Below are 14,903 nucleotides of genomic sequence, written 5' to 3'. Positions count from 1 at the left end.
GTAGAGAATGAAATCCTCACTCAGAACTATCTAGTGAAAACATAGATTAATATATTTGATGATATGCTAACACTATGTAGATTTGTCAATCAAAATCAAACACAAGATTCATGCATGTTTTTTAATAGGTGAAACTTTTTTTATACCTTGTTTCATGAACTTATATATATTTAAAGATTGTCAGTGGAAGAAAAGTAAAAGTAAAATTTTGTTTCCTGTTCCTTATTGCCAAAACATCCAGCTGGAGGAGGAAATAAAATAAAATGTTATTGTTGAATTTAAACCATGTAGTATTATGGGATGGTTAAATGCTTTAAATTTATATAATTAGGAAAAAATATTTTATTTTTGGAGATTTTAGAAGTCATTGACGGGCGTAATGAAAATAAAGAAAATCTTTCCATTTTTCCGTGGTGGGCAGGTGTGCTAATTGGCCAAAAATAAAATTTTATTTTTATTTGAAATCATCATTATTGGCGGGTGGCGGGTTCACTAACAAGGTATAAAAACAGTCTCACCCTACTGCAAATGAAACGATATTGCTTTTAATGAGGTGTACAAACTATCAAAGTTTATTTGACAAAAACATGTTACATATGGTCATGATGACATAAAGGTAAAGGTAAAGGTAGGAGAATAACCCATAGCTTGCAGCGTCATTGTGCTGAATTGCGTATGGGTGTGGTCCGTGACTACCTAGCAGCCGTAAAGAGGCGCTTCTTGGTAGATACATGTTCACATCATTCCACAACGACAGGGGCTGAAATGAACCATAACATCGGGGTAACCCCCTACTCTTCCGAAAGATGCAATGGCTTCTTTAAAGTGCACACAAGCCAGATGTATACACTGGACCTCCATTTTAAGTCCTTATCCGAGAAGACTTGGTTCTACCAACCGAACCATGGGCGAGGAGCGGCTGGAACCAGCGCCGATGTTAAAGGCTCTAGCTAGCGGCGCCCCTGCCTTACCGCTCGGCCACTCGACTCGCCACTCGACATCACATTATGACTATATATGGGCATATCCTGACTATATATGGGCATACAACAACTTTTTTTGTCAAATAAATTTGAAATCTGAACACAGCTTAAAGAAAAGTGTCAGAATGGCTTATTTTGCTAGTGCACCACAACCACCAGCTTGCAAATCTGCAGTTTAAGTAGATGGTCGTTTTGTGTTTAATATTTAAAATGTTTCCTAAGCATCAACATAATATATCTGATTCCGCAGAGTACCTATTAAGTATTATAAGTGGACTTGAGATTTTTTTTTATGGTCATTTTGCATTATAGGCTAAATATCATCTAGGTATTTTTGTATTCAATGTTGAATAACTGCTAATTAGCACTTATTTGTTTATTTCAAGATTTTTTTGTGTATTTACTTGCTTGTTTAAGATTTTATTCAATTGTTATATCTACCGGTATTTAATTTTATTACATTTACTTTTATTTTATTTATATTTTAATTTTTTATTATATTTTATTTTTATTTGTTGAAGGGATAATTATGACAACATTTGTTTTTATACATGTATGTCAATTGATGAAGCAATTGAAAAACTTTTTACCCCTAATTTTAATCAGATAATGATGAAAAAGATAGTATCTTTCATCATTATCTGGTATATCAGTCAGAGTTATTTTTTTTAAATGAAATTAATGATAATTTACAGATGTTTTTCTTACCAACCCTATATCAAAATACGATAACTATTTACAGTAGACATCAATCCTATCCATAAATGATTTCACCATCACACAAGGATATTTTAGACTGTGAAGAATGAAGTAACAGACAGCGTAGGCTGTCTTCATACATCTTACATGTGTTATTTTGTTGCCCATGGTGTCGATTCTATAAACGTTCGTACTTGCTAATCGTTATCGCCAAACAAACGGAAGTTACATACATTATCATGAATTAAGCCTTGGTTTGTCTGCCTTCCTGTCATCTTTTGCTACCAAGGAGGCCTTAAGAGGCAGAGGCTTCATATTTTTGTTTGCGTAATCTTGAATTCCATTCTACTAAATTTATGCAGGCCACGAGTTCCTTGAATTACTAGGCCTGCCAACAACTGAAACCCACTTGTCTAGATATGTGTGTTTCCCTACAGCATACAAGCAGTAAATGTCGATTTTCCCTCCACTTACAAGAAGAATGAAGCGTATATTAGTAAATATTATGATTAACGAAAGGAATCAAGATTGTGTCAGCTTTTGGAAGGTCATATCTTGACATGAACACAATTGATCACTGCAGTGTAATAAATGAAATAACGTGATGCTTAATCAGCGAAGTCTCATTACAAGGCTTTGGGAGTGGAGATGTGTTTTAGTCTTATTGAAAAAAACCCCAGTGCTGTGACAGGCTTTGAACCTAAGACCTTGGGATTGGAAGGCAAACATCTTAACCACCAAGTCACATCTCCACTTTATATATTTATGTTTATTTTGTTTATCTTATTATTGTCATTAATATTACTATTATCCTGTTTATTTTTATATTCATTTATTTATGTATTTATTCAGTTATATTCATTTATATATATTTGTTTAAGTTATCTACATTTTACTTATCTTATTAATTTATTTTAACTACCTTATTGCTGATTGGTTATTAAAATTTTATTTGAGTTCTCATCAATCGATGGTAAGATGTAGCTAAGTATTTTTCTTTTGAAAATGTTACTTTTTGTAGCCTTGTTATATTATTCTGTGCTTTAGTTGTGAACTTGGTTACTTCACACTAAAATACTCCATGGCGGAGTTTAAACTGGAGGTGTGGTGGTAGATTGGTCGCATAATCGTTCAGACAAAGGGGCGTAGCAAGTACTGTTTTACATTTTTTCAGGCTTTCTATTTTTCAATTATCAATGCACCAAATTTATGAGTGTGCCACCATTTCAAAGTGCATATTTCCAAATAAATTGATTTGATTTGATATGCCTGCAAACAGAGTATTCCTTGGGTTTTCCAAAAAATTCTAATTCAGGGCACAGTTTTAATTGGATTAGCGAATGATTAAACACGGGCCATGTTACATTTGCAAGTCATCACAATTGACGTCGTTCAGTAAAATGCAAACACTCAGCTATTGACTTTCACGGCAAACACTTTAACTGCAAATGAGTTGTGTTGATTCATTAAATTAATTACTATTAATCAGCAGTTGTGTAATAATGCCCTTCTCTATCCTCTACTACAACTCATTCAACTCATTCGTATAAGAAAACAATGTTGATTAGGATTTTGTTCCCCCAAGATTATGACATGATGACCCTGATGTTCTATGAAATTTGTTTAATTACTTGCACTCCGCCTGCTCGCAAAATATAAACCATAGACCTAATACATCGCTTGCAAATTACATTTCTGAATGTTGCCTTAGGCCTTGTACAGGACTGATAATTCTTAAAGGACCTAAGACAAACAGCTAGGATTAATTTTACCATGGAGATGTAAAATAATTGATTTATACCGGCAAGATTATACCGTTGCTATATTGAGCCTTCCTTCATAAAAAAAATCACTATTATTATTGCTATATTCAAATACTGTAGTTCATTATTGCATCAATTGTGTTAATTTTTTTTTTACCGAATTTAAAGAGAGTGAATTTTTAAGCCCATCTGTAATGGTCATCTGATACTCAAGGGCCAGTTAAATATATGAACTACAGTCAAATTTACTACAATTTATAGTACAACATATTCTATTTAACAGCTAGTTTCTTAAGTGATGTAAGGATCCTATGTTTTTGATCTGACTACCTAATTTATTTTCGTCTTCTAAAAAGAAACGCTCAGATAAAGTTTTTCGTCCTAATATTTTAAAAAAGGAGAATGAGGGCAATTTCTTCCTTTTTTTTTTACTCCGAGTTGACAAATCCAAGATGGCCGATGAGAAACAGCTACTACTTTCTCACTTTTACCAAGTAGACACATTGAAAGCAAATAAAAGAAGCACTAGACATGATTCATACATGTATTCCTAACCACGAACAATTTGAGAGAGGAATTTTACTGATGTGAGTTAGCCAGATTTTTTGTACATTTTGTAAAATAAAGGAAATAAAAAAAAAAAAAAATTGGTGAGGCAGAGAAAATGGATGCGAAATCGGACCAGAAGCTACTAAATTTGTTTTTATTTGGCCTAATATTTTGACATAAAAAATAAAGATGGTGACCAAGGTCTTTAATGTGATGTTGGTCATGGAGAAGAAAATCCTTTGCTGATTTGAAAACAGAACCCTGGGATGGAAGGCAAGGCGGATGACTGCACGTTACAGACTTCTGTTACAGCAATATTGATGGTTGTGCTAGAAACTTGAAAATGATGGTTCGTCTACCTGTGTCACGGCAGTGAGCATCACTCCTTCAATTAGTTTTCTGCTATATGAGACTTGAAGATTGTTGCATCCTCCTTCCCACGTAATCCCGAACTGCGATGAAAATACATCAAGATTAAGAACTGAGTGTGGTTTCGACTGTGATAGCGTAAAGGATAATGATGACAATATCTTGAGAGATTATTCACACCTCGTAATGTTTGTGCTAAGCTTGTTGGTTTAAATTTTTTTAATGGATGACCATTCTGTGTATACTGTTGAGTTTGTTTTGAGCCCATGCATTAACAGACCTCTAGTGAGCTTTGTTAGTGTATCCTCCTGCTAATATCTGTTAGGATTGAAGTTGTTTATTTCTAAAAACATGTGTTCTATTTTAACCAAGAAGTAGGTTTATTGTGGATTCCATATTTTTTAATTTTTTTTTTCTTCAAACTAGAATTTGGATTAAGGAATTGAAAATATACTATATGCGGTCTTTTTTATAAGTCTGGAGAGGTGCATAAGAACATTACAATAATTAGGAGGAATAATAATGGTAGTAGTAATAATTAAATTCTAATCTATTATACTACAGCACTTTTCAAAAGGAGTTTATCAAAGTGAACCAAAATCCTGTTTAAAAAAACATAATCAGAAAATAATCTTAACCACTGCAGCCTCAATCTAAATATAACAAGAGAATATCAGTTGTTAAAATGGGGAAAAAAACTCATCTTTACTTTTGATTTGTTTACAGAACTGGGAATTCTTAGCACTTCAAATCTAACTGTCTTTTGCACTACATAAATGTTATTTATTATTATTATCTTTAGATCGGCAACATGGTTTTTTAACCTTCCATGGTTGTGGTGGGTGTAGACTTGTCACAATTCTCTAATTTATTGATTTTTCCTAGTATTAGATAATTTCGGAGACCGCCACCAGCATCTCTGTATATCGAGAAACTTGTTATGTTGTTGAATTTGGATGGGAATTACCAGAAAGTATAGAATGCAATGCCATGCAGAACGCCATTGATGCCAAAATAGATTTTTTTTAATAGTTTCACAGATTAAGACAAAGAAAGTCATTGATCGAGTTCCTAGTCCACATATCAAGCGCTCTGAGCATCTTATATTACATGGATATGTGCGCTATATAAAACTGCACTAATATTATTATTATTATTGTGTCAAACTAAATCGCAACGTTCACATACTAGAGGGTAAGCAAGCGAAGCGAGTCCACACTTGAGTTATGCTGTAAATTTCTCTTACTTAAGACAATTAGACAATTAAGATAAGACTTTAGAACATTATTCATATTTTATTTTAACAAATTTGTTACTGTCATCCATTATTCTCCCACTTGTTCTCAATTCAAATCTCTTCTTAAAACTTAACTAATCGTCTTAAACAAAACTAATGGAAGAAATAACATCATTCTCAAAACATTCAATTAATGTTCTCCAGTAGAATTATTCTTTTTGATCATGCATATTGCACACATTTTGGTGGTAATTATGTGTTGTCACTCTACATTTCCAGTGAAATTAATAGGAGTTTATTTGAGTATATTATGCATATCCATTTTATGCCATTAAAATTAATGCTTCCCGAATAAATACGTGCTAAGAAATACAAACATAAGGTTCTTAGAACATTATTGGTATTACAATAGCCCTAAGACCAAATTTTTCTTAAATTACTAGTTTCCATCTTTTCTGCCTCACCAATTTTTTGTTTTTATTTTTTGTTTTTTGTTTATTTCCTTTAGTTATGAAATGTATGAAAATATAGTTAACTAACAATTAGTAGCTGTTTCCCATAGACCATCTTGGATTTGCCATCTCAGGGAATAAAAAAAAAACGTGCCCTCATTCAATTTTTTCCCCAAAATATTAGGACGAGAAACTACATTTTTTTTTAACATGGCCTTATAACTTCCAGTAAAACATTATAAAAATAATAAAACATAAAAGTACAACCTTAATAAATATTCATACGGTAAATGTTAAACTGTACTTAGGTGTAGGTGAAAGGCACATTAATGCATTTCACATTACATCCATTGTGTCAACTTACTCCCAAGAGGAAATATGAGACTTTTTCGATTTCAAACTTCAAAAAATGCAATAATGTTTTATTCATCAGCATCATTGTATTCTTTTAAAGAGATACTTTAAACATAATATAAAAAAAGACATCTTTGAAACTCAGTAGAGCATGTTATAATGTTTCAAAATAACCTTTCGTATATACCATACATAAAATATCAATAATCATTACATAAAAATAAATTCATATTATTTAGACAATGAAAATAAACTCTGAAATGTGCCCTAACATATAAAATACTCAATTTTCAATTCAATTAAATTTAATGGATATCACTTTCGTAGCAGTGGCACACATAGGACTTAAAGGAATTAAAATGTCAAAGAAATGGAAACTTGATTATTACTATAAAATTATTATTATTTATGTTATTTTGTAGTGTTATATGACTTTTTTATACCTTTTTTTGTGAATCTGCCTCCTACCAATGTTGATGATTTTGAATAAAAGTAACATTTTATTTTTGGCCAATTAGTGCACCTGCTGTCACAAAAAATCGCAATTTCAGAATAAAATAAAAGTTTTTCATTATATTATTATATATTTTATTCAATCATCATAGCATAACAAAATGAATTGAGATGTTTATTTACAATTCTTATTATGCCCGCCTCTGTCTTGAAATCTACGAAATCTACTGTGGAATTTTAATCCGAGGATTAGCTTATGCCGGCGTAAGCTACACCAGTATTATGCACCCTGTGAACATGCCCTTACATGAGCGTTAGCCCCTGACAGTGTGTTTAACCACTGGAATGCCCCAGTGTGAGATTTGTACACATACCCATTTCAGAGAGAACTGTTCAGGATTTTTGTCCCAGGTCATTAGATGCAGAATAAATGTGCAATCTCCTCCACCGTGTGGAGTATTCATGGTTTATGTATATAACTCAGCATTATCAATTTCTGTCTGTGGAGGCGATTTGGCAAAGCAGGAACAGTTTGGTTTCCCAACCTCGAGGTCGGGGTTTCAATCCCTCGCTGTGCATTCCGCTTGTGTCCTTGAGCAAGGCACTTTATCTGCATTGCTTCTCTCCACCCAGGAGTATAAATGGGTACCTGGTGGGATTGCCTGCTCTTGCACTGACTACCAGCTTAACACCATGTGGGCCCAATGACCAGGGAAAAAGAACTGCACTTTATAACCTCAAGGAATACGCGTATTATAAGTGCTCTTACCGGTTCCAGTATGAGTACTAGTCTCTGAATGATACACCTCATACCTAATACCAAATTTATACTCCCCGGTCAAGAAAGGCACTTAGTGCCTTGCCTATGCACATGAGCAATGTGATCAGCATCGGTCCTAAATTCATAATCTCTGCCAGGACACATGGCTTGTGTACTGTTTCGTATATAAACTACTAAGTGAGGATAGTTTTAATACTGTATTATTTAGTTCCTTTCTTAATCAACCACAAATACATGGCCTTCGTGGTGATGAGATAATTTGATTATTGCTTGCTTTTTTTTTATTTAACCTTTCCTGGTTTTTGCCACTAGCTTTGTATTTTTGATATTTTTTATCCCATTGAATATTGGAGTTTCTTTGCACCGTATCTTTGCAATATTTAAATATTTTTTAGTGTTCCAGATTGTCGCATGCATTATTAAGCAAAGTTGCCTATCATAAATACTATTAATTCTTTGACACTTCGGTTGAGCTATAATCGCGAAAATGTCTTCTGCCAACGAATTGATCTTGAAAATGTGTGACATGAACGACAGTTGTCAACGAGCTGAAACTAGATAATATACCTTATTTGGCTGTCATTATGAAACGAGGTGGAGTAAAAAGATGAGTTATTGAGACACGTTATTGAGACACAGCTGTTGCTACTCATGATATGGTTTTGATCGTTAACTGTGACGAAAGTCAAGTTTCTCGCCTTTATTATTGTTGGCGTAGGATGAATATTGCATTCACTTCAGAATACTCGAGAAACCATTACAAAACACTTGTTTTTCACATCATGAAAAAGGAGGCCATTATAAACATAATACTTGTCAAATCAATTATGAAAATTGTTCATGTTGATAATTTAAATAAATATAGCATGGATAGTTTAAGCTTTCAAACATATGCTTCACATAATAGCAGACTGACTTGAAAATGCAGAGTTTTTATTTTCGCATTTAGCACTCGGAACAAGAATAATTGCAGTACTGTTTATTTTGATGGGAACAGTTGGGATTGAGCCTCAACCAAGATTATTGCTTAATAAATACATAGAGTGAAACCATGTGGCGCACTAGTAAGGGATGGGCTTCCAATCATAAGATCAAGTGTTCGAGTGAGTGGTAGGCTACTTGTCTGTGTCCTTGACAACACACTTATCCATATTTACATAATTATCTTTTTTACAGTGAAGATAACTTATCTAAATTATATTTCAGGATATGTTTTGCTGTTTTCTATTTTAGGCCAAATAAAAAAAATTACTGATTTCTCGTCCCCTCGCGCATCCATTTTCTCTGCCTCACCAAATTTTTTTAAATTTTTTTTTATTTACTTATTCGAAATGTACGAAAACCTGGCTGACTAACATCAGTAAACTAATTGCCTCTCCTCCTTTTTTCAAAACATTAGAATGAGAATCTACTTCTTTTTTTTTTTACTTGGCCATAGTTTTATAGTATGTCTAAGTAAAATACTATTTTAACTACTGATATAACTTACTTTTTTTTTGCAGTCAGGATGAGGCTATTGAAATTGACAAGGAGTTGTTCCATGAACATGGGCTTAGTTTATGTCTAAGTAAAATACTATTTTAACTACTGATATAACTTACTTTTTTTTTGCAGTCAAGATGAGGCTATTGAAATTGACAAGGAGTTGTTCCATGAATATGGTTTTAGTGTTGACCAGTTGATGGAGTTGGCAGGATTGAGCTGTGCCACAGCCATTGCTAAAGTATATCCAATTAGCTCGCTACCGAATAAGAGGGATCCAACTATATTAGTATGTTGTGGACCAGGAAATAACGGCGGGGATGGACTAGTGTGTGCCCGGCATTTAAAGATGTTTGTGAGTACTGTATTTCTTACAGTTTATAAACACATTTTATTATATATTTATAAGCAGTTATTGGCTGCCTTATGGATTTCTTATAATTTGAGTATTAATTATATAGGGAAACTGACTCTTCTTCTTCTTTTCTTTTTTCTGAGAGGCCTGCCTTACCAAAACCAGCATAATGCCGCTAATTATCAAATCGAATATCATAATAATGTAGCAGTATTGTATACTTTAGTACCAGAGAAGCTGCTTCTCTGTACTAAAGTATACATTACTTCCACATTCTTATGCTAAGGCCTAAAAAAGAAAATTGTTTGTTTGCCCTCCAGTGCCCTCCCCTAGCTCATGGAAAAATGGGGGCGGCGTTTTTAAAAATAGTGTTTTTTTTGTTTTTTTTGTTCACAAATTTTAAAATTGATCTTTATTTTTCTCCATTTTGCACATGAAAGTTGTCTAAATTTGGTGTCTGATGTAAGATATCACCTAAGGTAGGCGTAAATTCATTGCAAAATATCGATTATGGGTTATTTTTATTTAGTCTGATGAATACCCTTTAAAAAACAAATAGAGAGACAGGCTTAATTGCAAGCATTGTTATTTAATATGTTAATTTTGGTGACAGGAGAAAAAAAAAAAAAAAAAATTTTGCGCCTTCCGCTCCTATACAATTTTCAGCATTAAAGGGCAAACAAACAATTATATTTTTAGGCCTAATTACTTTGTTTAAGAATTAGCAACTGTACATTGGTTTTGGGATGGCAAGCCTTATATCATGATATTTATTTCATCTTCAAACATAACACTATAACATAAGAACACTATACATTATACTTAATAAAATTCACAATAAAATATAAGCTTTGTCCAATAATCAAATATCAAATGTATCAAATAATTTATAATTTGAATCAGCATTTACTAGTGGTATGATTTTATACTTTTTTGTTTTGTAGGGTTATCATCCAACCGTATTTTACCCGAAACGACCAGATAAAAAACTCTTTGAGAACTTAACCGTACAGTGTTCTTCGATGGATATACCATTTCTTTCTCATCTATTGTCAACCAACCTCCTCAATGAATCCTACAGCTTAATTGTGGATGCCATCTTTGGCTTTAGTTTCAAGGGAAATGTGAGGTCACCGTTTGGGGACATATTGGAAACCTTGAAGAAGGTGTCAATGCCAGTTTGTAGCATTGATGTGCCATCAGGTAAGAAACAAATGTGTGAGGCTGTCATTCTCTTTAATATTTTATTTTTCTGTTTATTTCGCATTTAATAGGTCAAATACTTATTTGTCCAGGTTTTAAAAAAAAGCAGGAGGTTGATTCGACTTTTTACTTTTTTATGTGGTACCCAATTCACACAAGACAAAATTTTACACAGAATGCCTGCTAAATATTACTCAGAGATATTGTAACTTTTATATACAGTGCATTTTCTGTCTCTTATACACATCTAGATGTGTATAAGAGACAATATATATACAGTATGTATATCTCTTTCCTCCCAGTATGAACACTTGTTAAGATGCGATTGATTTTGAATGAAATTGGATAGTGCTGAATTAGGTTGCATAGAATATTACCAGAAGAGAGCTGTCGAGCTTGCATATGTTATACAATTGATTCTGTGTCCAATTACCAAGTACAACTACCAAGGGGGAAAAAAAGTGCAAAGCCATGCAATATGATTCTGTTTGGGGCTCCAGATATCAGAGTGTCTCCTCTTCTAAAACAGTGTCTGCAAAGTTTTTTTTCATATCCTTCTTGAGATTTTAGGCACCAAGCACTGGCCCTACTGATCAGAAATACAAAATCATGGCAAGGAGCTATTATCATAAAAATTACTTCCATGTTTTTATAATATATATTAATTTCAGATTATTATCTGTTATAATACTAATTAGTGACCAAATTTTAGACAAACTACGTATTCATTATCAGTCAAGCAGTTTCACAAAAATGCATTTTTTTTTCTCCTGAATGGGTGACCTTGCAGCCCTCGAAAGTTGTTTTGCAGCCCAAAATTTGGTTGCACCTTAATTCACAGATCATGTCCCACATTATAGTCTCAAAGGTACGTTCTTCAAATATGCTTCGACGCCATGCACCTAAATGGAAACTTCTGTGGCCATTGTACTTTTTCTAGCTTAGCACTTACTTTATGGAATGTCCTCCCTACGGAAGTGAAAGTTCGCGAAATGTAGCCGAAGTGTAATAGCTGCGCCAACTGTTTCCTTTGTAGTGGTAATGACTTTCTTAATGATGCTAATTATAATGATGTTATTAGGATATGAATTATGCAATGTTACAAGGTGTGATCCCAAAGTACAGTGTATAGAGCTATTAAGTTGCTTGATGATATGACTGCAGTAGTGTTAATTGAGGCAATCAGTTGGTGTTGATGATGGTAATGATCATGTCAGTGATACTTAGAAGTTAGAGTTCAGTCATGTTACTGTAGAGACTAGGCTACAATGTTTTACAGTAGATAAACATTCAAGAAATGGTAATATACAGCCAGAAAGAAAATCTGTGTAAAACCTCAAATATTGTCTTAAAAATTGAATTTTTCATTTAAAATTACTGCCAATACAATTTAAAAAAATAAAACAAGGGTGTATCCAGTGTGGGGGGGGGGGGACACTACATTTTAAATGTTTGCCAACTACATTTTAGAAATAAATGCCTGCTGTTCAAAAAAATTCTGGATCTGCCCCTGAAACCCTTTATAAACAAATAAATGACCTATTAATTTTCGTCCAATGACACACAAACAAATTAAGAAAGTTTTTACTAATTTATAGATTGTTTTCGTACATATAAAATTCTAACCAATTGAACAATCTACAGTATGGAAAATATAAGAATTAAATCTGGCTGCCAATGAACTTTCCCAGAGTGTCAGTGTTACTAACAACTGACTAATCAGAATACGGTTGGGTATACATGCTTGTCCCACAAACGAATGTGTCATCCCACTTGTGTTCATCCATTTATGCTGTTGTTTTGGGGATCTTAGCAACAATATTCAAGGGGTAAGGCCCATTGCCAAGGAAAGTATTATCCTTTAACAGCTAATGACATAATTTTCATTTTTATACTTGAAAGCTAATAACTTTTATATACAGTGCATTTTATATACACACATGGAATTGTGGCAGAAACTGAGGTGAATAATTGCAAGCAATGTTGTTGATTAATTATGAATATATAAACTACAGAATACTCATTATCATTATTATTTATTTAACTTAATTGTCAAAACTTTATCACTATGAAACAATTTAAATATACATGACAATAACATTATAATAAGCTATAGTGATACAATCAGTATATTGTGTGTGTATTACATTTAGCTGTGCATATGCTGCTGGTTGTTGCTGATTTAGAATGTGCTAACACACAATGAAGTACGATACGATGAATATTTGATTATGTTTAGAGAAGAACTTGTAATGCTAATTTGATAGACATTTGTAAAAAACATTTCTTAAAGCATTTGAGAGAATACAGTAATCATTTTTGGTTGGTGCAAACAGGTGAACTCGTGCGATGATTTCATAACTAGGCTAGGCTGCGATCTAGTCCTAGGCCTTGGCAGCCTCCTACCTTCATCTAATTTTGTTCCTTGAAATTTTTTAATTAAGTCTAGAATTCCTATTAAATGTTTATTAAGGTTCATTGATTCAAGGAATTCCTTAATTTTTCATACATAATATTGAATTCTGAGGGTTCTAATTAACCTTACCAAACTTGGGGGAGTGTCTGCCCTCTCTTTCCGTAGGTGTGTGTCGTAGTGCTAGGTGTGAAAACCTACAATCCATTGCTGTGCATGATACATACTGTTACAAGTTGTTTTCACCTTTTGCACACAAACTGAAAAAATATCATACAAGCCATGTACTAATGAAAAATGAGTGCACGGTTGGGGATAGGAAAATAACATTGGGAGTAATGATGTCACAATTGACTTATAATCACTATTAATATTGTTGTTGCTGTTCTTGATGTTGCTAATAATTGAAATGTTTGTATTTCCTTGGATTTGAAACATCATTCAAATCATTGAATATGGACACCCATTGCATACCGAATACACAGTACCTGACCGATGATGGAAAACATTTCATTAGTTATTTCTGCCCTTTGGTGAATTGTATATTCAATGGTGAATGGAGACATTGGATAGGAGTTGACTGGGGAATAGCAATATCAGTTCTGCTAGTGGTGGATATCATAACCGTACAGTACAAATGAATAATGTATGCTGCACGGCAAATGTTTAACTGATGATTTCTCAGGAATATCATTACGTTTAAATGAGAGTCTTTCAGAGGAAATTACTGCAGCTAATTGGTCGAATAACACAGTATTATTATGCATATGGTGCACATAATGTTGATACCTCATCGTCATGGCAATATAATAGGCTAATTGAATTAAGTAGATTTTATACAAGTCTGAAGATTGATTAATTTTTAGAAAATCCCATTTTTTCTTTTCTTTTATTTTATTTTTTTTATTCTTTTATTTATTTTTATTTGGTTGGTTTTTTTCCATTCGCATTGAGCAGTCAACTTTGGAATATATGTATTTGATATTAAAAAGTGAAATATTAACCATGATTTGTAGATTAAGAATGAAGTCTTCTGACATGTATCGTTGAACCTTGCAGAAGTAGGTTTATATTCACAACAGGTTATGAAGCATATCGCTTTATGACGTAATTGTACACATTGTGAATCTATCAAGAAGTTACAGTGTCATAGATCTAATTAATCTTCGGTGTGTGTATATATATGTATGTATAAGATGTGTATAAGAGACAGCACCAACTGTTTCCTTTGTAGTGGTAATGACTTTCTTAATGATGCTAATTATAATGATGTTATTAGGATATGAATTATGCAATGTTACAAGGTGTGATCCCAAAGTACAGTGTATAGAGCTATTAAGTTGCTTGATGATATGACTGCAGTAGTGTTAATTGAGGCAATCAGTTGATGGTGTTGATGATGGTAATGATCATGTCAGTGATACTTAGAAGTTAGAGTTCAGTCTTGTTACTCTAGAGACTAGGCTACAATGTTTTACAGTAGATAAACATTCAAGAAATGGTAATATACAGCCAGAAAGAAAATCTGTGTAAAACCTCAAATATTGTCTTAAAAATTGAATTTTTCATTTAAAATTACTGCCAATACAATTTAAAAAAATAAAACAAGGGTGTATCCCTGTCTCTTATACACATCTAGATGTGTATAAGAGACAGTAGTTACTCCTACTAAATGGGTGTAATTAATTGAATGACAGCCTATTTAGTATTGATTGACAATCTAGGCTATAGTATATATTGATTGATAGGTGACCAAAAATGAGGCACAGCCAGCTCATTAGCTGTCAGCAACCTTGCACATTATAGAGAA

The 14,903-nt window shown here is 33.0% G+C and overlaps 1 protein-coding gene across 1 annotated transcript in view; it reads left to right on the top strand.

The window, feature by feature from the left end:
- LOC117111849 (NAD(P)H-hydrate epimerase-like) overlaps positions 1-10,748 on the top strand; it is a 28,246-nt gene extending 17,498 nt beyond the window's left edge. Inside the window, exons 3-4 of the mRNA XM_033254858.1 lie at positions 9,255-9,477; positions 10,422-10,748. Coding sequence (XP_033110749.1) covers positions 9,255-9,477; positions 10,422-10,748 — 550 coding nt within the window. The remainder of the gene's footprint in view (positions 1-9,254; positions 9,478-10,421) is intronic.
- The last annotated feature ends 4,155 nt before the right edge of the window (positions 10,749-14,903 follow it).

This window comes from Anneissia japonica, unplaced genomic scaffold (genome assembly GCF_011630105.1).
Source record: "Anneissia japonica isolate Jap-2015-1 unplaced genomic scaffold, ASM1163010v1 scaffold1203_len951721_cov167, whole genome shotgun sequence".
In the NCBI taxonomy this organism is placed as follows: domain Eukaryota; kingdom Metazoa; phylum Echinodermata; class Crinoidea; order Comatulida; family Comatulidae; genus Anneissia; species Anneissia japonica.
This window is presented reverse-complemented; position numbering and strand designations above follow the sequence as displayed.